The sequence below is a fragment of the Ascaphus truei genome, chromosome 3 (genome assembly GCF_040206685.1).
Source record: "Ascaphus truei isolate aAscTru1 chromosome 3, aAscTru1.hap1, whole genome shotgun sequence".
Taxonomy (NCBI): Eukaryota; Metazoa; Chordata; class Amphibia; order Anura; family Ascaphidae; genus Ascaphus; species Ascaphus truei.
Genome location: NC_134485.1, coordinates 428,083,588 through 428,106,958, shown reverse-complemented (window position 1 = coordinate 428,106,958; position 23,371 = coordinate 428,083,588). Strand labels below are relative to the sequence as shown.

Genomic DNA, 23,371 nt, shown 5'->3' with positions numbered 1-23,371 from the left:
TGTAATGTACAGAAGGCACGTGTGGGGTGCGTGTAATGTACAGAAGGCGCGTGTGGGGTGTGTGTAATGTACAGAAGGCGCGTGTGGGGTGTGTGTAATGTACAGAAGGCGCGTGTGGGGTGTGTGATGTACAGAAGGCGCGTGTGGGGTGTGTGTAATGTACAGAAGGCACGTGTGGGGTGTGTAATGTACAGAAGGCGCGTGTGGGGTGCGTGATGTACAGAAGGCGCGTGTGGGGTGCGTGTGATGTACAGAAGGCGCGTGTGGGGTGTGTGTAATGTACAGAAGGCGCGTGTGGGGTGTGTGATGTACAGAAGGCGCGTGTGGGGTGCGTGATGTACAGAAGGCGCGTGTGGGGTGCGTGATGTACAGAAGGCGCGTGTGGGGTGCGTGTGATGTACAGAAGGCGCGTGTGGGGTGCGTGATGTACAGAAGGCGCGTGTGGGGTGCGTGTGATGTACAGAAGGCGCGTGTGGGGTGCGTGTAATGTACAGAAGGCGCGTGTGGGGTGCGTGATGTACAGAAGGCGCGTGTGGGGTGTGTGTGATGTACAGAAGGCGCGTGTGGGGTGTGTAATGTACAGAAGGCGCGTGTGGGGTGCGTGATGTACAGAAGGCGCGTGTGGGGTGCGTGTGATGTACAGAAGGCGCGTGTGGGGTGAGTGATGTACAGAAGGCGCGTGTGGGGTGCGTGTGATGTACAGAAGGCGCGTGTGGGGTGCGTGTAATGTACAGAAGGCGCGTGTGGGGTGCGTGCTGTACAGAAGGCGCGTGTGGGGTGTGTGTGATGTACAGAAGGCGCGTGTGGGGTGTGTAATGTACAGAAGGCGCGTGTGGGGTGTGTAATGTACAGAAGGCGCGTGTGGGGTGCGTGTAATGTACAGAAGGCGCGTGTGGGGTGCGTGATGTACAGAAGGCGCGTGTGGGGTGCGTGTAATGTACAGAAGGCGCGTGTGGGGTGTGTGATGTACAGAAGGTGCGTGTGGGGTGCGTGATGTACAGAAGGCGCGTGTGGGGTGTGTGATGTACAGAAGGCGCGTGTGGGGTGTGTGTAATGTACAGAAGGCGCGTGTGGGGTGTGTGATGTACAGAAGGCGCGTGTGGGGTGTGTGATGTACAGAAGGCACGTGTGGGGTGTGTAATGTACAGAAGGCGCGTGTGGGGTGTGTGATGTACAGAAGGCGCGTGTGGGGTGTGTGTAATGTACAGAAGGCGCGTGTGGGGTGTGTGATGTACAGAAGGCGCGTGTGGGGTGTGTGATGTACAGAAGGCGCGTGTGGGGTGCGTGTAATGTACAGAAGGCGCGTGTGGGGTGCGTGTAATGTACAGAAGGCGCGTGTGGGGTGTGTGATGTACAGAAGGTGCGTGTGGGGTGCGTGATGTACAGAAGGCGCGTGTGGGGTGTGTAATGTACAGAAGGCGCGTGTGGGGTGTGTGATGTACAGAAGGCGCGTGTGGGGTGTGTAATGTACAGAAGGCGCGTGTGGGGTGCGTGTAATGTACAGAAGGCGCGTGTGGGGTGCGTGTAATGTACAGAAGGCGCGTGTGGGGTGCGTGATGTACAGAAGGTGCGTGTGGGGTGCGTGATGTACAGAAGGCGCGTGTGGGGTGTGTGTGATGTACAGAAGGCGCGTGTGGGGTGCGTGATGTACAGAAGGCGCGTGTGGGGTGCGTGATGTACAGAAGGCGCGTGTGGGGTGCGTGATGTACAGAAGGCGCGTGTAGGGTGCGTGATGTACAGAAGGTGCGTGTGGGGTGTGTGTAATGTACAGAAGGTGCGTGTGGGGTGCGTGTAATGTACAGAAGGCGCGTGTGGGGTGCGTGTAATGTACAGAAGGCGCGTGTGGGGTGCGTGTAATGTACAGAAGGCGCGTGTGGGGTGCGTGATGTACAGAAGGTGCGTGTGGGGTGTGTGTAATGTATAGAAGGCGCGTGTGGGGTGTGTGATGTACAGAAGGCGCGTGTGGGGTGTGTGTGTAATGTACAGAAGGCGTGTGTGGGGTGTGTGATGTACAGAAGGCGCGTGTGGGGTGTGTGATGTACAGAAGTTGCGTGTGGGGTGTCAAATACCTCCGTGGGGTCATGTGAAGTCACATGATGCCGGCACAAAGGTAAAAGGGGGGCGTGAGCACTGGGGGAGAGCAGGCAGGGGGGCGCAGCACAAAAAGTGTGTGCACCCCCTGCGTCTACGCCATGCTTAAAATTCTTCTGATATTTGATGCGCAAGATCAAACTTTGACCTGGTTTTATGTGAAGATATTAAAGAGCTACAATAAAAAAAGCGAGCGCGATCCACAGCCAGCCCCAATATTCATTACGGACCAGATTTACTAAGCGCTGCCATTTCCTTTGAATGGGTTGCAAGGTCCCTTCCAGCGCTGGAAATACACCGGCCGAAATATTCTAAAGACACAGAAAAAGCCGCACTGCGAGAGCGTCTCTCCGGCACGGTATTAACGCCGCACTGCGAGAGCGTCTCTCCGGCACGGTATTAACGCCGCACTGCGAGAGCGTCTCTCCGGCACGGTATTAACGCCGCACTGCGAGAGCGTCTCTCCGGCACGGTATTAACGCCGCACAGCGAGAGCGTCTCTCCGGCACGGTATTAACGCCGCACTGCGAGAGCGTCTCTCCGGCACGGTATTAACGCCGCACTGCGAGAGCGTCTCTCCGGCACGGTATTAACGCCGCACTGCGAGAGCGTCTCTCCGGCACGGTATTAACGCCGCACTGCGAGAGCGTCTCTCCGGCACGGTATTAACGCCGCACTCCGAGAGCGTCTCTCCGGCACGGTATTAACGCCGCACTGCGAGAGCGTCTCTCCGGCACGGTATTAACGCCGCACTGCGAGAGCGTCTCTCCGGCACGGTATTAACGCCGCACAGCGAGAGCGTCTCTCCCGCACGGTATTAACGCCGCACTGCGAGAGCGTCTCTACCGCACGGTATTAAAGCCGCACTGCGAGAGCGTCTCTCCCGCACGGTATTAACGCCGCACTGCGAGAGCGTCTCTCCCGCACGGTATTACAGCCGCACTGCGAGAGCGTCTCTCCCGCACGGTATTAAAGCCACACTGCGAGAGCGTCTCTCCCGCACGGTATTAACGTGGCACTGCGAGAGCGTCTCTCCCGCACGGTATTACAGCCGCACTGCGAGAGCGTCTCTCCCACACGGTATTAAAGTGGCACAGCGAGAGCGTCTCTCCCGCACGGTATTACAGCCACACAGCGAGAGCGTCTCTCCCGCACGGTATTAAAGTGGCACAGCGAGAGCGTCTCTCCCGCACAGTATTACAGCCACACAGCGAGAGCGTCTCTCCCGCACGGTATTAAAGTGGCACAGTGAGAGCGTCTCTCCCGCACGGTATTACAGCCACACAGCGAGAGCGTCTCTCCCGCACGGTATTAAAGTGGCGCTGCGAGAGCGTCTCTCCCGCACGGTATTAAAGTGGCGCTGCGAGAGCGTCTCTCCCGCACGGTATTAAAGTGGCGCTGCGAAAGCATCTCTCCCGCACGGTATTACAGCCACACAGCGAGAGCGTCTCTCCCGCACGGTATTAAAGTGGCGCTGCGAGAGCGTCTCTCCCGCACGGTATTAAAGTGGCGCTGCGAGAGCGTCTCTCCCGCACAGTATTACAGCCACACAGCGAGAGCGTCTCTCCCGCACGGTATTACAGCCACACAGCGAGAGCGTCTCTCCCGCACGGTATTACAGCCACACAGCGAGAGCGTCTCTCCCGCACGGTATTAAAGTGGCACAGCGAGAGCGTCTCTCCCGCACGGTATTACAGCCGCACAGCGAGAGCGTCTCTCCCGCACGGTATTACAGCCACACAGCGAGAGCGTCTCTCCCGCACGGTATTAAAGTGGCGCTGCGAGAGCGTCTCTCCCGCACGGTATTAAAGTGGCGCTGCGAGAGCGTCTCTCCCGCACGGTATTAAAGTGGCGCTGCGAGAGCGTCTCTCCCGCACAGTATTACAGCCACACAGCGAGAGCGTCTCTCCCGCACGGTATTAAAGTGGCGCTGCGAGAGCGTCTCTCCCGCACGGTATTAAAGTGGCGCTGCGAGAGCGTCTCTCCCGCACGGTATTAAAGTGGCGCTGCGAGAGCGTCTCTCCCGCACGGTATTAAAGTGGCGCTGCGAGAGCGTCTCTCCCGCACGGTATTAAAGTGGCGCTGCGAGAGCGTCTCTCCCGCACGGTATTAAAGTGGCACAGCGAGAGCGTCTCTCCCGCACGGTATTAAAGTGGCACAGCGAGAGCGTCTCTCCCGCACGGTATTAAAGTGGCGCTGCGAGAGCGTCTCTCCCGCACGGTATTAAAGTGGCGCTGCGAGAGCGTCTCTCCCGCACGGTATTAAAGTGGCACAGCGAGAGCGTCTCTCCCGCACGGTATTAAAGTGGCACTGCGAGAGCGTCTCTCCCGCACGGTATTAAAGTGGCAATCCAAGCGCGTTTTTTTTTTAAACATTTATTTTACACAGGATTGAAATCGGGGGTCTTCTGAGTTGAGCCCCATTAATTTCAGCCCCCCGCTTCCGGAGATAGTTACCGCCGTAGGGGGGTAGGGGTGCCGGTAGCCGCTCCTATCTGGCATTGGGGGATCAAGTAATGGCTTCTTTTCAAAGCTCCCGCGCCCTGCGGCCCAATAGGAAGCCGTGACGTGGGAGCTTTACACTATAAAGCCCAGCTAACCCAGTCGGAGCCGCTACCAGCACCCCCTACGTAGCTAAGCATTTCCGAATGGGGTTCAGCTCCGGAGACCACATGCTTCAGCTCCGGAGACCCCCTGCTTCAGCTCCGGAGACCCCCTGCTTCAGCTCCGGAGACCCCCTGCTTCAGCTCCGGAGACCCCCTGCTTCAGCTCCGGAGACCCCCTGCTTCAATCCTGGGTAAATAAAAATAAATGTTATACAAAAAAACCTCTTGGAATGCTCTTTAATGTGATCTGTCAGCCAAGAGTCTGCGCTGCAAGTCTGCGCTGCAAGTCTGCAAGTCATGTCGTGGGGGCTCACAGCGAGTTCTATTGTCACTGTGCGGGTGAATCTCCGGGGGGCGGGGTGGGTGAATCTCCGGGGGGCGGGGTGACGTCACCGCACTCCAAGCATGTGCGCCGTCAGCGCCAGCGTGGCCGCAGCTAAGGGGTCTTCTAACAGCAGAAGAGGTGTTAATGGCAGAAAACTGCTTGCTTAGTAAACACCCCATATTATTTGGGGAAGAAATTGCCCATCCATCCACACACCAAAAAAATGAAATAAAGCCAAAAGAAACATAAGGGACAGCGAGTGAAATAATGAAAACCAGACTCACATCCCATTCCTGTTTGCCTGGTGCCTTCTTTTTAACCTTTGGCTGTCTCTTCGCCAGGGAATGAGAGCTACGAGCGCGCGTGACTCTTACAAACGACATCTGAAAAACAACGTTATACCAATGTCAGCAGTGCGGGTTAACGTGGAGACCTGGGGCGGCCAACGCCAGTCCCCAAGGGCCACCAGCACATCAGGATATCCCTGCTTCAGCACAGGTGGCTCAATCAGAGGCCCAATCGAAGATTGAGCCACCTGTGCTGAAGCAGGGATATCCTGAAAACCTAGCCTGTTGGTGGATCTCGGGGACTGATATAGAGGGACAGACTAATAGGCCAGATTGTGTCTATGTAGGATTTGATATTGCAGATATTTCCCCCCTGGTGTTTCCGCTGGAAATATCTCTCGGCAGCCTGTCCATGTGCACGTTTCTTTGTCCCCTGATCTTTTAGTTGCAGCATTGAAGGACAGGACAGGTTTGAAGGACAGGACAGGTTAAGTTGTTCCTGCACGAACTTGAGTGGACATGAATAGTAATCGCAATGCGCTGCTGGCTTCCAGTGCCAAAAACTGTGACTTTACATATTTTACTTGGCAAAGCCGTTATAGACCCAGACTCGCTAAACCGTGCTAAGCTTTAGCAAGTCTCAACTCCCGTTCATTTCAATGGGGGACTAAAACGTTAGTGTGTGGGGTTCGCAGCCTTTATAGTACAGGGGTACTAACACTGAAGGATTTTCCTACATTTCGGGTCACACCTGCTCATCAGACCTCCCTTATATCACACAGGATAGACGTCCCACATGAAACCCCTAAATCTCAGTGATTGCAATCCCTTAAGCCTCCAAGGGGATATAGATAGATAGATAGATAGATAGATAGATAGATAGATAGATAGATAGATAGATAGATATCAGTGGATCAGGCAGCATATCTCCGCTCTGACAGTGATGGTTTTTTTCAGTAAATAAATCTCCCTAACCTGGTTACTTGTGTCACTTACAATGACAGAAAAAAAACTGTTCCTTCATGATTTATCTCAATAAAGATCCCACCCGTGACAGACCCTTATATCCCGAGATAGATCCCACCCGTGGCAGCCCCTTATATCCCGAGATAGATCCCACCCGTGGCAGCCCCTTATATCCCGAGATAGATCCCACTCGTGACAGCCCCTTATATCCCGAGATAGATCCCACTCGTGACATCCCCTTATATCCCGAGATAGATCCCACTCGTGACAGCCCCTTATATCCCGAGATAGATCCCACTCGTGACATCCCCTTATATCCCGAGATAGATCCCACCCGTGCCAGCCCCTTATATCCCGAGATAGATCCCACCCGTGCCAGCCCCTTATATCCCGAGATAGATCCCACTCGTGACAGCCCCTTATATCCCGAGATAGATCCCACCCGTGGCAGCCCCTTATATCCCGAGATAGATCCCACTCGTGACAGCCCCTTATATCCCGAGATAGATCCCACTCGTGACATCCCCTTATATCCCGAGATAGATCCCATTCGTGACAGTCCCCCGGTTACAGCGGCTCGCTCTCTCCCCCCCCCCTGTTAGTTACCCCCGGCTCCTCTCCCCCGTTACCCCGGCTCTCCTCCTCTCCCCCGTTACCCCGGCTCTCCTCCTCCCCCCCCCCCCCGGTTACCCCGGCTCTCCTCCTCTCCCCCCCCCGGTTACCCCGGCTCTCCTCCTCTCCGCAGATCAGAATTTGCCGCCGCTCACATCTCCAATCCCCGCCGGGGGAGGGGGCGGTCCGGCCTGTGTCACTTCCGCCCACTTCCTGTGACCGTCACCATGACAACGGAGAAGCAATGACCCGCTCTATCCAACCGTCTGACAGGAGGAGGGGGGAGAGTGACTGACAGGAGGAGGAGAGTGACTGACAGGAGGAGGAGGAGGGGGGAGAGTGACTGACAGGAGGGGGAGGAGGGGGGAGAGTGACTGACAGGAGGAGGAGAGTGACTGACAGGAGGAGGAGGGGGGAGAGTGACTGACAGGAGGGGGAGGAGGGGGGAGAGTGACTGACAGGAGGGGGAGGAGGGGGGAGAGTGACTGACAGGAGGAGGAGAGTGACTGACAGGAGGAGGAGGAGGGGGGAGAGTGACTGACAGGAGGAGGAGGAGGAGGAGGGGGGAGAGTGACTGACAGGAGGGGGAGAGTGACTGACAGGAGGAGGGGGAGAGTGACTGACAGGAGGAGGAGGAGGGGGAGAGTGACTGACAGGAGGAGGAGGAGGAGGGGGAGAGTGACTGACAGGAGGAGGAGGAGGGGAGAGTGACTGACAGGAGGAGGAGGAGGAGGGGGGAGAGTGACTGACAGGAGGAGGAGGGGGGAGAGTGACTGAGAGAGGGGGGAGTGTGGCTGACAGGAGGGGGGAGAGTTACTGACAGGAGGGGGGAGAGTGACTGACAGGAGGGGGGAGTGTGACTGAGAGAGGGGGGAGTGAGACTGACAGGAGGGGGGAGAGTGACTGAGAGAGGAGGTAGTGTGACTGACAGGAGGGGGGAGAGTGACTGACAGGAGGGGGAGTGTGACTGAGAGAGGGGGGAGTGAGACAGAGAGAGAGGAGTGTGACTGAGAGAGGGGAGTGTGACTGAGAGAGGGGGGAGAGTGACTGAGAGAGGGGGGAGTGTGACTGAGAGAGGGGGGAGAGTGACTGAGAGAGGGGGGAGTGTGACTGACAGAAGGGGGGAGTGTGACTGGCAGGAGGGGGGCAGTGTGACTGAGAGAGGGGGAGTGTGACTGAGAGAGGGGGAGTGTGACTGAGCGAGGGGGAGTGTGACTGACAGGAGGGGGAGTGTGACTGACAGGAGGGGGAGTGTGACTGACAGGAGGGGGGAGTGTGACTGAGAGGGGGAGAGTGTGACAGTGGGGGGAGTGTGACTGACAGAGGGAGGAGTGTGACTGAGAGGGGAAGTGTGACTGACAGGGGGAGTGTGACTGACAGGGGGAGTGTGACTGACAGGTGAGTGTATGTATAGTAAACTGCCCTGTAGTGGAGCTGGGACATGTCACACTGCTGATTCTGCACGAGTATCCTGCACCCCACCCTCACTCCATGTGTGGCACATCTCCCTCCCACCCACAGCCACTCACACTACATTCTGATGGAGAGAGGGGGGAGTGTGACTGGGAGAGGGGGGGAGTGTGACTGACAGGAGGGAGGAATGTGACTGACAGGCGGGGGCAGTGTGACTGAGAGAAGGGGGAGTGTGACTGAGAGAGGGGGGAGTGTGACTGACAGGAGAGGGGAGTGTGACTGAAAGAGGGGGAGTGTGACTGACAGGGTGACTGAAAGAGGGGGAGTGTGACTGACAGGCGGGGGGTGTGACTGAGAGAGGGGGGAGTGTGACTGACAGAAGGGGGGAGTGTGACTGGGAGAGGGGGGGAGTGTGACAGAGAGGGGGGGAGTGTGACAGAGAGGGGGGAGTGTGACAGGGAGAGGGGGGAGTGTGACTGGGAGGGGTGTGTGACTGGGAGAGGGGTGTGACTGAGAGAGGGGGGTGTGACTGAGAGTGGAGGGGAGTGTGACAGAGAGGGGGAAGTGTGACAGAGAGGGGTGGAGTATAACTGAGAAGGGGAGTGTGACGGAGAGGTGGCAGTGTGATGGAGAGAGGGGGGAGTGTGACGGAGAGAGGGGGGAGTGTGACGGAGAGAGGGGGGAGTGTGACGGAGAGAGGGGGGAGTGTGACGGAGAGAGGGGGGAGTGTGACGGAGAGAGAGGGAGTGTGACTGACAGGAGGGGGGGAGTGTGACTGACAGGAGGGGGGGAGTGTGACTAACAGGAGGGGGGAGTGTGACTGACAGGAGGGGGGGGTGTTACTGACAGGAGGGGGGGAGTGTGACTGACAGGAGGGGGAGTGTGACTGAGAGAAAGGGGAGTGTGACTGAGAAGGGGGGAGTGTGACAGAGAGGGGTGTGTGACAGAGAGGGGGTGTGTGACAGAGAGGGGGGGGTGACGGAGAGGGGGGGAGTATAATTGAGAGGGGGTGTGTATGACGGAGAGGGGGGGAGTGTGACGGAGAGGGGGGGAGTGTGACGGAGAGGGGGGGAGTGTGACGGAGAGGGGGGGAGTGTGACGGAGAAGGGGGGAGTGTGACGGAGAGGGGGGGAGTGTGACGGAGAGGGGGGGAGTGTGACGGAGAAGGGGGGAGTGTGACAGAGAGGGGGGAGTGTGACGGAGAGGGGGGAGTGTGACGGAGAGGGGGGAGTGTGACGGAGAGGGGGGAGTGTGACGGAGAGGGGGGAGTGTGACGGAGAGGGGGGGAGTGTGACGGAGAGAGGGGGAGTGTGACGGAGAGAGGGGAGTGTGACGGAGAGGGGGGAGTGTGACTGGGAGGGGGGGTAGTGTGACTGGGAGAGGGGGGAGTGTGACAGAGAGGGGGGAGTGTGACTGACAGGAGGGGGGCAGTGTGACTGAGAGAAGGGGGGAGTGTGACTGAGAGAGGGGATGAGTGTGAAGGAGAGAGAGGGGGAAATGTGACTGAGAGAGGGGGGAGTGTGATTGAGAGAAGGGGGTGTGTGACTGAGAGCGGGGGGAGTGTGACTCAGAGGGGGGAGTGTGACTGAGAGGGGGGAGTGTGACTGACAGGAGAGGGAAGTGTGACTGACAGGAGGGGGGCGTTTGACTGAGAGAGGGTGTCACGGTAACTTATGACAAAATATAATGAACACCAAATATCTGGGTTGAACTGAACGAGGCTTAGATATAATAAAATATATTTATTCCTTAAATATGGTGAACACAGCAATATAGTACAATTAACAGACAAGAAGGTAACACTTTCTTAGGGTTGGGGGATGGAGAAGTATCAGCTAGCAATTCTCCAGCAATCCGGTGACATTCAAGATGGTATCTGAAGAAGAACTAAAAACTGTAGGGTTGACACAGTTTATATACCTGTGTAACCCTATTCTTAACATTGAATACAGACTATTGGTGAACAATTATCTGTATCCAATCCCTAACGTGGAGACACAGATTAACCCATGCCCCCCAGCAAATTAGCCCATGTGTACTGGGACTTTGAGGGTCTTATTTCTGTAGCCCCATAATTAAATCAGGGGCGACGACCAGTCTACAAAATGAAGTAGCTGGCAGGAGCTTCATTGTTTGTAGGTGTAGACATAACACTTACAAACCACTCCAGTTTGATGTTCCTCCGCCCTCAGGTAACAATTAGAGTGGCAGAGTCGTTTGACCAATACTTGGTTCCTAGACTTTGGGTAAACAATCAGGGCAGTTAACTTTTTGATCACAGTGCTTAGGCTCAATCAGCCGGCTGCCCTTCATGACCTATTAGCATAGCAGATGGCATCTGCATTTTCAGAACAGATCCAAAATACCATACAGATACACTTTAATATCTACACATATTAATAAGTTTCATTCTGTTGGGCTCAATGGGTCGAAATTTGCCAGTTTTTAATGCCTACAGTGACTCCACATATTGGCCAAATATCAACGCTCTGCGAACTCCAGAACTGGAGATACAGAAATGCACTTTAAAACATCTTTAAAATACCGGATTATAATGAAACATGGGAACAGGGGAACATACATTTTCATGACATGACAAGGTGTAAACCACATTCCTGGACCGCAGTCCAGTTAACCCCTTGCCTCCCTGGTGAGGTCTGGGGGTGGCCATATGGGGTGCAACCCCTTTAATACCAGGCCAACCCCCTCTCCCTCTACACCTCCCCTTTTTAATTGGTGACGTGGGGCCCACTGTCCCCAACGGGGAGTGGGGCACTGCTGGCACCATTAATGAACTCAGTCTCAGAGGGATAGTCCTGACGTGAAAGTCCATCAGCATTGCTGTTTTCACTACCCTTTTTGTGCTGAATGGTAAATTCAAACTCTTGCAAGGCCAAGCTCCACCTTAGCAACTTGGCATTCTCCCCTGATGCCCTCTGCAGCCAACTCGGGGTTGTGGTCTGTGAGGACTGTGAAAGCCCTTCCATACACATAGGGCTGAAGGTTTTTGAGTGCCCACACAATGGCCAAGCACTCTTTCTCAATGGTGGCATAGGCCACTTCTCTGGGGAGTAGTTTTCATCTGAGGTACACCACAGGGTGCTCTCTACCGTCATCCCCCACTTGGCTCAACACAGCCCCAATGCCATAGTCCGAGGCATCAGTCTGTATGAGGAAATGTTTGGTATAGTCTGGGGCAGCCAGTATGGGGGCCCCAGCAAGCGCAGTTTTCAGTGCCTGGAAAGGCAGGAGTCCAGGTGATAAGCACAGGCAGTTGCTTCTTAGTCAAATCAGTCGGGTTTGGCCACGGCGCTGTACTGTGGGACAAACTTCCTATAGTACCCTGCGGTGCCCAAAAATGCCATGACCTGTTTCTTGGTTTTTGGAACAGGCCACTGAACTATGGCTTCTACCTTGGCTGGCTCTGGTTTGAGGTGCCCTCCACCCACCCTGTGGCCTAAGTACAGGACCTCTGCCATCCCTACCATACACTTAGTGGGTTTCAAGGTAAGCCCAGCCTCCCTGATCCTATCCAGCACCGCAGCTACATGTCCTAAATGGGAGTCCCAGGAATTACTAAAGACAGCAATGTCATCTAAGTAAGCCCTGGCATAGCTCTGCATCCCTTCCAGTAACCTATTGACCAGGCGTTGGAAGGTAGCCGGGGTATTCTTCATCCCAAATGGCATCACTAAAAACTCATAGAGGCCACTTGGAGTGATGAATGCTGACTTCTCCCTAGCCTCCAGGGTCAGTGGGATTTACCAATTGCCTTTGCTCAAATCCATGGTGGTCAGATACCTTGCCGCCGCGAGTTCATCCAGTAACTCATCCATGCGGGGCATGGGGTAGGCATCTGACACCGTCCCAACGTTGAGCAAGCAGTAGTCCACACAAAACCGGGTGGTCTTGTCCTTCTTAGGGACTAGAATTACCGGGCTTGCTCAAGGACTCTGGGAGTAATTACCCCTAGGGTCAGCATCTCTATCTCCCTCTCCATACTGGTCTTGACCTCTGCTGACACTCTATAAGCGTGCTTATGCAGAGGCTGCAGGTCCCCTGTGTGTACTGGGTGTTTGGTGAGATGTGTGGTCCCTGGCATGTCAGTGAAGAGGGCCCTATACTTAGCTAGCATGTCCCTGGCTTCTACCTGCTGCCTAGCACTCAACTGTGCCCCTATCTCTACCTGCTCCACAGTGTTTCCCTGACTAGCCTCCCCTAGGAGATCAGGCAAAGCATTGCTCGCCGGATCCTCCAGCAGTGGGCTACAAATGGCCATTACTGCTCCCATACTCGGTGCTCTGTATTCTTTCAGCATATTGACGTGAAATGTCTTATGCCTCTCAGGCTCTACCTGTGCAACGTAGTTGTACTCATTCACCTTTCGGATGACCGGGTATGGTCCCGACCAGGCAGCCATCAACTTGTTCTCCCGAGTGGGTTTGAGAACAAGCACCTGCTGTCCTGGGATGAATTCCCTGCTACGGGCATTCCGGTCATACCATTGCTTTTGCTTGGTCTGAGCGGCCCTGAGGTGGTCCTGGGCCACCCCCACGAGCATCTCTAACCGGTCTCGGAGATCTACTACATACTGGATCACTGAAGCATCAGTAGCAGTAGCCTCCCCTTCCCATCCCTCACGGAATAGGTCCAGAGGTCCACGTACCCTGCGGCCATATAGTAGCTCGAAGGGGGAGAAGCCTGTAGATTCCTGCGGTACCTCTCGGTAGGCAAACAGCAAGTGCTGTAAATGAATCTCCCAGTCTTTCCTCTCCGCCTCTATAAAGGTCCGAAGCATCTGCTTCAGGGTACCGTTAAACCTCTCACATAATCCGTTTGTCTGGGGATGGTAAGGGGTAGTGTGCCGGTGTTGTACACCGCATGCATCCCAGAGACAATGTAACAGTTCACTCATGAACTGCGACCCCTGATCGGTTAGGATCTCACTAGGGAAATCTACCCTAGAAAAAATGTTCAGCAAAGCTGCTGCCACTTTCTTGGCATCTATGGTGCCAAGCGCTACCGCCTCAGGGTACCGGGTGGCAAAATCCACCACCGTGAGGATGTAGCGCTTCCCTGACCTGCTAGGAATCATAAGGGGCCCATCGCTACTTTCTGGAAGGGTTCCCCTATTATCGGTAGGGGTTTCAGGGTTGCCTTCACACGGTTGCCCGCCTTACCCACTCGCTGGCAGGCATCACAAGAGCGGCAGAAATTGCCCACATCTCGAGATGCCCCCGGCCAGTAGTAACGCTGTAATAACCGTGCTCGCGATCTGTTGACCCCCTGATGTCCCGCTAACGGAATAGATTGAACTACCCGTAACAGTTGCTGTCGGTACCCCTGGGACACTACTAGCTGTCTCTTACCGGTCAATCCCTCCTCTATCCCTGGGTTCCCTTCTATTCTATACAGGAGTGCCTTATACCATAGGCAGTGCTCAGTGCCTTCCCCTGCCTTAGATTCGGACGCCCGAAGTCTCACACCGGCCAGGGTAGGGTCTGTCTTCAGATAAGAGACTTTCTTGTTGGACTGTTGTGTGTGTATATATACAGCTCAACCCCATTATAACGCGATCCGTTATAACGCGTATCCGCTTATAACGCGAAGCAAGCGTGGCTCCCAATTTTCGTATTTATGAATACTTTACAACACGATTATTGGTATCTTAAATACTTTATTGTACAATGCATACACTTGTGCATTATTTCTTTGGACCCCGAAGCACAGCGTTATAAGGGGGTTGAGCTGTATATACAGTTAGGTCAGGAAATAATTGGACACTGATACAAGTTTTGTTATTTCGGCTGTGTACCAAAATAAATTCAAGTTACAGTTAAATAATGAATATGGGCTTAAAGTGCAGTCTATCAGCTTTAATTTGAGGGTATTCACATCCAAATTGGAGAAAGGGTTTAGGAATTACATCTCTTTAATATGTAGCCACCTCTTTTTCAAGGGACCAAAAGTAATTGGACAATTGACTCAAAAGCTGCTTCATGGACAGGCGTGGGCTATTCGTTATTTCATCATCAATTAAGCAGGTAAAAGGTCTGGAGTTGATTCGCATTTGGAAGCTGTTGCTGTGAACCCACAACATACGATCAAAGGAGCTCTCAATGCAAGTGAAACAGGGCATCCTTAGGCTGCAAAAAAATAACAAATCCATCAGAGAGATAGCAGGGAACATTAGGAGTGGCCAAATCAACAGTTTGGTACATTCTGAGAAAAAAAGAACGCACTGGTGAGCTCTGCAACAACACAAAAAGGACTGGACGTCCACGGAAGACAACAGTGGTGGATGATCGTAGGATCCTTTTCATGGTAAAGAAAAACCCCTTCACAACATCCAGCCAAGTGAAGAACACTCTCCAGGAGGTAGGCATATCATTATCCAAGTCTACCACAAAGAGAAGACTTCACGAGAGCAATTACAGAGGGTTCACCACAAGGTGCAAACCATTCATAAGCCTCAAGAATAGAAAGGGCAAATTAGACTTTGCCAAACAATATCTAAAAAATCCTGCCCAGTTCTGGAACAGCATTCTTTGGACAGATGAAACTAAGATCAACCTGTACCAGAATGATGGGAAGAAAAAAGTATGGAGAAGGCTTGGAACGGCTCATGATCCGAAGCATACCACATCATCTGTAAAACATGGTGGAGGCAGTGTGATGGCATGGGCATGCATGGCTTACAATGGCACTGGGTCACTAGTGTTTGTTGATTATGTGACAGAAGACAGAAGCAGCCGGATGAATTCTGAAGTGTATAGGGATATATTATCTGCTCAGATTCAGCCAAATTCAGTGAAGTTGATTGGACGGCGCTTCACTTTACAGATGGACAATGACCCAAAACATACCGCAAAAGCAATCCAGGAGTTTTTTAAGGCAAAGAAGTGGAATATTCTGCAATGATCGAGCATGCATTTCACTTGCTGAAGACAAAACTTAAGGCAGAAAGACCCACGAACAAACAACAACTGAAGACAGCAGCAGTAAAGGCCTGGCAAAGCACCACAAAGGAGAAAACCCAGCGTTTGGTGATGTTCATGCGTTCCAGACTTCAAGCAGTTATTGCCTGCAAAGGATTCTCGACAAAGTATTAAAAATGAACATTTTATTTATGATTGTGTTAATTTGTCCAATTACATTTGAGCCCCTAAAACAAGGGTGCTGTGTATGAAAATGGTTGCAATTCCTAAACGTTTTATACGATATTTTTGTTCAACCCCTTGAAATAAAGCTGAAAGTCTGCACTTCTATTGCATCTCGGTTGTTTCATTTCAAATCCATTGTGGTGGCGTACAGAGCCAAAATTATGAAAATTGTGTCAGGGTCCAATTATTTCCGGACCTAACTGTATGTTTGGGGTGGTAACCAGCCTAGCTACCCACCCAGTTAGATAGGGCATACAGTATACAGTACTGTCCAGTTATTCTCCAAAGTGGAGCAGGTTTTTCTTTTATGTTTTGTGTTTACATTGTTAAAGGAACAGGCAATAAAGCCTTATATTAATTTCACCGTAAAACGGTCTCCATTTGCATACCTCTGCACACATCTCTTACAATGGTAAAAAAAGCTTACTTTTTTACTCTTGTGCTTTATTTATATTACAATCAGCAACACATTTTAACATTAAAACCAGTGGTTGTTTTAGCCTTATTGTAAAGCAAACGTTTTCTAAACTTCCTGACTATTTGGGCATATTAAATAACATTAAAGTTATAGTTTGTTAACACTCCCTGTACAGGGTTGCCAGGTGGCTTCTCCAAAAATACTGGACACAATGGTGAAAGGTGCTACGTGCTCGAGAGACACACACACCCCTCTCACCTCTACGCGCCATGCTGTTTCCTCCTTACCTTGGTTCCACCCCCAGGCTCCCGACACCTCCTGTTGATTGGCTGTATTCCCAGCAGCAGCCAATCAGGGTGGAGGAAGCTACCCAGCTCCTAGAAACAACAGCCCTACTCTCTCCTTGCTCGGGGAAATCCCGCAGCCCCCCAAGCCGGTCAGGTCACAATGTCCAGAGAGGTAATACCGGTATACACATACATGTCCAGTATTACCTCTAATGTTTTACTGGGTCAGACTGTCCAAATACAGGACAGTCTGGTTCAATACTGGACACCTGGCAGCCCTACACCTGTAATGTGAGTATTGCGTTGTTTGCTCAGCAGGGCCGGACGTGCTGCGTAATCCTTTATATACACAATAAAAAAAAAAAATCTTTCAAACGACATATAAAAAACGGCTTTGGCATTCCGTCTGTTTATTCAACCCAGGATAAAAGACAGCTAATGCACCTTTTGTTATTGTAAACCATAGTCATGTATAGATATATTCTATAGTGCTAATTCCACGCCCTAGTTCTAAGCTCTGTTGTCATAACTTATTCTTAAGAAATATCAAATATTTGGGACTATTTACGAAGCCTCGCTAGAAAGTTAAACCCGTTTCCTTTTTCATTTTCCTTGTTTTTTTTAAAATATAAAACGCTTATAAGAATCGTAAAAGTGAAAGTGCCGCACAAACGAGACTTACATTTTGCAAGTCGCTGCCAGTTTTGCTGGTGTGTTTTGAACCCATTTCACTAATAGTATTCCTGACATGTTTGCTAAATGTTGCACCGTGCCAACTTCTATTCATTGTATGGTAAAGAAAAGTATCACGTGTGAGCACATTCACACGTTTCAGACAGGTCTGCCACCCTGCCCCTCCCCATTATCTCTTAGCATACCACGCTAACTCTGTAGTAATGGATTCTGGGTAATGACATGCAAATGAGTACTCACAGTGTGTCACCTTTTACTTCATGTTAGGGTGACCAGACGCCCCTGTTTAGACGGGTCAGTCCCGGTTTTTGGGTCTATGTCCCCGGGTCCCGACTTTCTTTTTTTAAATGTCCCGTTTTTAAATGCCAGCCGGGCGATGAGTAAGCGCCCATACAGTAGCATGTGTGCACGAGCGGCTGGCAAGTGCCAATTGCGCATGCTTCCGGCCGGACATGCGCAATGTGAGCCTGCCGCATTATACAGCCTTTTCAGCACAGCCTGGGTTAAAGAAGTGCAGAGCCAGTAAACCTACTCACAGACAGCTGTTATACTGGTGTTGTAATGTGAAGTTTGCATTCATTGTATGCAAATATCCAAAAGGTAAGGAGCTTTATGTATTTGCATTCATTGTATGCAAATATCCAAAAGGTAAGGAGCTTTATGTATTTGCATTCATTGTATGCAAATATCCAAAAGGTAAGGAGCTTTATGTATATTCAATTTTATGTATGTATTTATGTATATTCAGCAATTAAAAGCAATTTACAATAGATACAATTAACCTTTTGGGGTTTTATAGAGTTAGCTAGCAGTAAAATGCAAACAAAGGCTCGGTCCCCTGTGGCCACGGCTGCACGCGCGATGCGTGCGCGTCGCACACAAGGCACAGCCCTCTATGGGGCAGGCCCCAGTCGGCGTGTGTACATGGGCTCACAAGCCGCAATGCGTGACCACCTTGGCGAAAAAACAAGATTTTTGGCCGAGCATTGGCCAAGTCACGGCGGCGGTTCAGCCAATGAGGGCGAACCAGCCGGGTGACGTCATGGCCACGCCCCAGCCATGCCTCCCTGCCGCGCGTTGCTAGAAGTGCACCAGGTTGCGCTGCTGCCTGGAAAGACCACCGCCAGGCACCCCGTGGCGCCCGCACTGGCGCCTCAGCCTTATGCTGGGATTCGGGAAACTCCAATAAGAGGTTGTATGCCATTGACTTGAATGGCAGTTAATGGCGACCAAGCCCTGATAACCCATTATTTGATCTTTGTGAAACCCCACCTAAATTGTTATTTTAAAGGGGCAATCCCTCCCTTTCTGGGGAAAGAGAGATGTTAAATGAGGGGGGAGAGGTGAGGGACAGAGAACTGGCGAGTGAAAGCTAGAGAGGGGTAGAGAAGGGTGCTGAATCCACCAAACATTTCATCATACTACATATGTACCCAGAAAGAAAAGCGTAACAGATTATATGCAAAGCGACCATCCCAATAAAAAACAAGGCTAACAAATTTATTCCGGCACACTGCCTTAACCTTTAACCTTAATTGCAAATGCTTTGCCCCTGTGGCTGCAAAATGGCTAAAGGTAGCTTAATTTTCAGCATGTGTCAAGGGTCGCTATGTTTACAATAGGATATTTGTGGTGGGATTATGTATTTTGAATAACCATAATACAGTAAACATTAACCCATTGATTGTCACTGTGGCTACACAGGCCCTCTCAATGGGAGCGTACATAGCCACATTGGCACTAAAAGGCAAGCTGTAATAAAAGTTTTACACTTACCCCACCCCTGTTTAAAAGCCGTCTTCATCTTCAGGGCTGTGGCCCCCGGAACCAATAAAAAAAAAGGGCTGATGCCCAACCATTACAAAAAACATTACATTAACGCCAGATGGCCCAAAAAAGGTAAAAATCCCCCCCAAATCAGTCCAGGCAGTTGATCTATTTGTTCTCCAAAGGCCCGATGTCCTATTTGTAATCCAGCCCCATCCATTGGCCTGTGACGGGGAATCGTTAACTTGCCATGTGGCTCCTGGATCCTCTGTTGATAGAAGATTCTTTGGATGTATCTTTTCTTCCTTACGACATTTTCTTTCTTTAATCTTCAGCCCGCAGATGTGGCCTCTTGACTGTTGTCTGCTCCTCTGCGATGGAAGTTGTGTCATAGGGACACTTGGTATAGCAACCAATCATATTGTGTTTCCCTCCATTTGTGATGTCATCCCTGATTTTGCTGATGTGCAGGTTTTTTTTTTTTTTTTGAGACCTGGGGTTAATTCTCACTGATTTTCTGTGAGTCTCAAAGATTTGGGGTTAGTCTCACATATTTGGGATAATTTGGGTTTAGTCTCACAGATTTGGGGTAATTTGGGGTCAGCCTCACAAATTTGGAATCAGTCTCACTGATTTGGGATGAGTCTCACAGATTTGGAGTCAGTCTCACAGATTTGGGGTCAGTCTCACAGATTTGGGGTCAGTCTCACAGATTTGGGGTCAGTCTCACAGATTTGGGGTCAGTCTCACAGATTTGGAGTCAGTCTCACAGATTTGGGGTCAGTCTCACATATTTTGGGTCAGTCTCACAGTTTTGGGGTCAGTCTCATGGATTTGGAGTCAGTCTCACAGATTTAGGGTCAGTCTCACAGATTTGGGGTCAGTCTCACAGATTTGGTGTCAGCTTCACAGGTTTGGAGTCAGCCTCACAGATTTGGGGTCAGTCTCACAGATTTGGGCTCAGTATCACAGATTTGGGGTCAGTCTCACAGATTTGGAGTCAGTATCACAGATTTGGGGTCAGTCTCACTTTTTTGGGGTCAGTCTCACAGATTTGGATTCAGTCTCACAGTTTTGGGGTCAGTCTCATGGATTTGGAGTCAGTCTCACAGATTTGGGGTCAGTCTCACAGATTTGGGGTCAGTCTCACAGGTTTGGAGCCAGCCTCACAGATTTGGAGTCAGTCTCACAGATTTGGAGTCAGTCTCACAGATTTGGGGTCAGCCTCACAGATTTGGGGTCAGTCTCACAGGTTTGGAGTCAGTCTCACAGATTTGGGGTCAGCCTCACAGATTTGAGGTCAGTCTCATAGATTTGGGGTCAGTCTCACAGATTTGTGGTCAGTCTCACAGATTTGGAGTCAGTCTCACAGATTTGGGGTCAGTCTCACAGATTTGGAATCAGTCTCACAGATTTGGAGTCAGTCTCACAGATTTCGGGTCAGTCTCACAGATTTGGAGTCAGTCTCACAGATTTGGAGTCAGTCTCACAGATTTGGAGTCAGTCTCACAGATTTGGGTCAGCCTCACAGGTTTGGAGCCAGCCTCACAGATTTGGGGTCAGTCTAACAGATTTGTGGTCAGCCTCACAGATTTGGGGTCAGTCTCACAGGTTTGGAGTCAGTCTCACAGATTTGGGGTCAGTCTCACAGATTTGGGATAAGTCTCACATATTTGGGGTCAGCCTCACAGATTTGGAGTGAGTCTCACAGATTTGGAGTGAGTCTCACAGATTTGGAGTGAGTCTCACAGATTTGGGGTCAGTCTCACAGATTTGGGATGAGTCTCACATATTTGGGGTCAGTCTCACAGATTTGGGATGAGTCTCACAGATTTGGGATGAGTCTCACAGATTTGGGGTCAGTCTCACAGATTTGGGATCAGCCTCTCAGATTTGGAGTCAGCCTCACAGATTTGTGGTCAGTCTCACAGATTTGGGATCAGCCTCTCAGATTTGGAGTCAGCCTCACAGATTTGTGGTCAGTCTCACAGACTAGGAACAATTTAAATAGTAACATCAATGTTCTTATTATTTAGCACATTAAACAGAAATGTCACAATGTGCACTTTGCCCATTTATAATAGTAATATAATATGCAATGAATGTCTCGGATACCTAAATGTAGCGTAACAAGCACAAGGACTGTCCTCGTGCTACCTTTAATGGGATGGCTGCGCTTGAAGGCTTGTGAGGTTGCCCACCATTGAGGCAAACAAATGAATGGCAAGTAATCTTGTTATATGACTCCCTACATATGTTGATAACAGAGTAAGACCTGTGTAGTGGAAGGCTGGTGGACATTGGGATTTAATGGTACTGTGATTAAAATCGCTACACTACACGGTGAGCACCAGTGGGAAAAGCACAAGTGCTCAACCAGACAACCCTCAGTGGAAACCACTAATGATCTTATTCACAGGGGGGCCCTGGTTACACCACATGTGCTAATTCAATCCACTTCAATAATCAGGGAAATTAGTGCCCAAGAGGTTTGTAATACGACGCAATAGTCTGAATACATGGATACTGTCCCAGTCACTCCTACCACCCATTGTGGCCAAGCACTGCCATCTACTGCACTTATTCCCTCACCTGCTGTCTCTGTGAGTCTCCCAACATACCACTTAGATTGTAAGCTCTCCGGGGCAGGAATTTAATCATTGCATTTTTACATTTGCAATGACCGTGTTATAGTAACAGTCCCAATAGCAGGATTTCCAGTTAGACTTAACCTATTTTACCCCGGATTCAGGACAGCGTGAGACGGAGTCCCGATTGAGTTTTAATGTGGGACGAAATGGGGGCATGGGGTCGCAGCGTGGTGACCGCATAATATAGGTGCAGCCCCTAACTTCACTGACAAAAGAAGGAGGTTACCAAAAGACGGAACCAAAAACCTCATAAATGGAAGGCAATCGGGGTGTATCTCAAATAATCAGGATATATTTATTACATAGCACAATATAAAAAAAAATGCCATCAACATTAAAAACAATTAAAAAAATCAGTACCAAGCAATGGCACATACTAATAATGACCGACCGAAAGATCGTGTCAAGTTCCAGATCCCAGAGTGGATAAATGGCTATAATTTGTCTTAATAACTGTGAGTGCATATCTTACTATTCTTTGGTTATACTATTCAGTACATACTACTCTATGTTTCTTCCTTTTTTCTCCCTTTGTGCCTAGGTCACTCTTGTGGAATCTACTTTTTACAGCTAATGTGGAGCTGTAGACCTAAATGACAGCAGGTTGATTAGGGACAGCTAGAGTGTAAAGTGTTATAACCTTCCATTCTTTAAGTGTTTGTGATATAATCACTAGCTGTTTGATTGATTAAGTGTTAAGGGTTGCGCTGTGTGATTCTTTTTTGTTCTATAATAATGACCAGTACTTCATCAGAATTAGCATGTCCGTCCTCTGTTGGAAAATAAAAGGACATCTTAATCTGCAAAGATATAAAAAAGGCGCGCGTAACCCCGGATTGAAGTCGTGGTATGCAGTCACTGGTATGCAGCGTTGCTGTTCTGCCGATGGACCCAACGGACCTGCGTGCAAACTCGCTAGTTTACTTCCGTGTTAGAGTGCTGGCATATTGCCATGCTGATGTGTTGTTGCATGCTGACACACCCAACGCGCGTTTCACTAAACGTAGCTTTGTCAGGGGAAGAGTGAGGCGTATATATCTCTCCAGAGTTGATGACATCTTCCAGAAATAAAAAAACAACAACATTAACATTCTCCAATATGAACTATATACATGAATGAATCTCAGCTATACATAAGAAACTATATCTAACCTAGGAACCCCGTGAAGTTCAATTCCTCATTCAAACCCCACGGGACTACTGTATTGCAAATAAAAAAATCTGAGGTTATAAACGAGCAACATGAACTCAAAAACAACAATTGGGGATTGTACAATTGCGGTTCCTGTAAGGCATGTGTGTAATATATTGTAAGTCTGCAAGTACATATACAATATGGAGTTGTTGTGTGTTACTCGGGCGCTAGCTCTAACCGTCACTTGGTTAATGGATATGGTATTTTAAAGATTGAAAGTGGTATAATACAACCTTAATCGAAGTTCTCTTGAAAAGTCCTCGTGTGACTCAAATTTACCCCACTAGGGTCTATCCTGGACCCTTGATATATATGAAACAAAAGAAGAGATGGGGGAGCACAATGTGAGGGGGATGTAATATCTTTCACTGACGGTCAATGTGGTGTTTTAGACTCTATTGATCCTCACTAGAAAGAAAAACTCCTTGGATAGGAGTTTGCGTACAGATGTGTAATCACAGGGTTAGATGGAATAATAAATAAACTTACACGGCCTTGTGTAAGTTGTATCCCATCAAGGTTTCTTTTACTTCTTTTCGTGTCTTGCTTCTGAATGGTGGTGCTTCTTTCTTTCTGGTCCTTTTTTTCTCCTTTGGGTCGGTGGATTCTTGACTGTAGTTCGCCTCTCGTAGCGGATGTAAGTGTAAACAATAAAAGAAGGCAATTAGGCACATACATACACAAGTCTGCTGCGGTATGGGGTGGAGCAATATGATATTGCATGTATCAAATACTGATGGATAATATCCCACTCACAAGGCCTAATGTGAGTGATCTCCTATATCCGTATCTTGTTAACACCAATACGATTAACCAATCCTTGGGTGGATAACATATAGCCAAATGACCAGGGCTCAAATGTTCAAACCTGGTGGGGGAGGGATAAAGGGGATATACC

General features: G+C 50.4%; 1 protein-coding gene across 2 annotated transcripts in view; it reads right to left on the bottom strand.

Moving 5' to 3' along the window:
* Positions 1-7,125, bottom strand: part of SPICE1 (spindle and centriole associated protein 1) — a 56,657-nt gene extending 49,532 nt beyond the window's left edge. Inside the window, exons 1-2 of one of the 2 annotated variants that reach the window (XM_075592857.1) lie at positions 6,997-7,125; positions 5,306-5,404 (exon numbers count right to left, since the gene is read on the bottom strand). In XM_075592857.1, the coding sequence (XP_075448972.1) occupies positions 5,306-5,404 (99 nt within the window). In that variant the 5' untranslated portion in view covers positions 6,997-7,125. Of the gene's footprint in view, positions 1-5,305; positions 5,405-6,903; positions 6,929-6,996 lie in introns of those variants that run through there. The other variant, XM_075592858.1, reaches the window with a different exon arrangement.
* Positions 7,126-23,371: the final 16,246 nt, after the last annotated feature.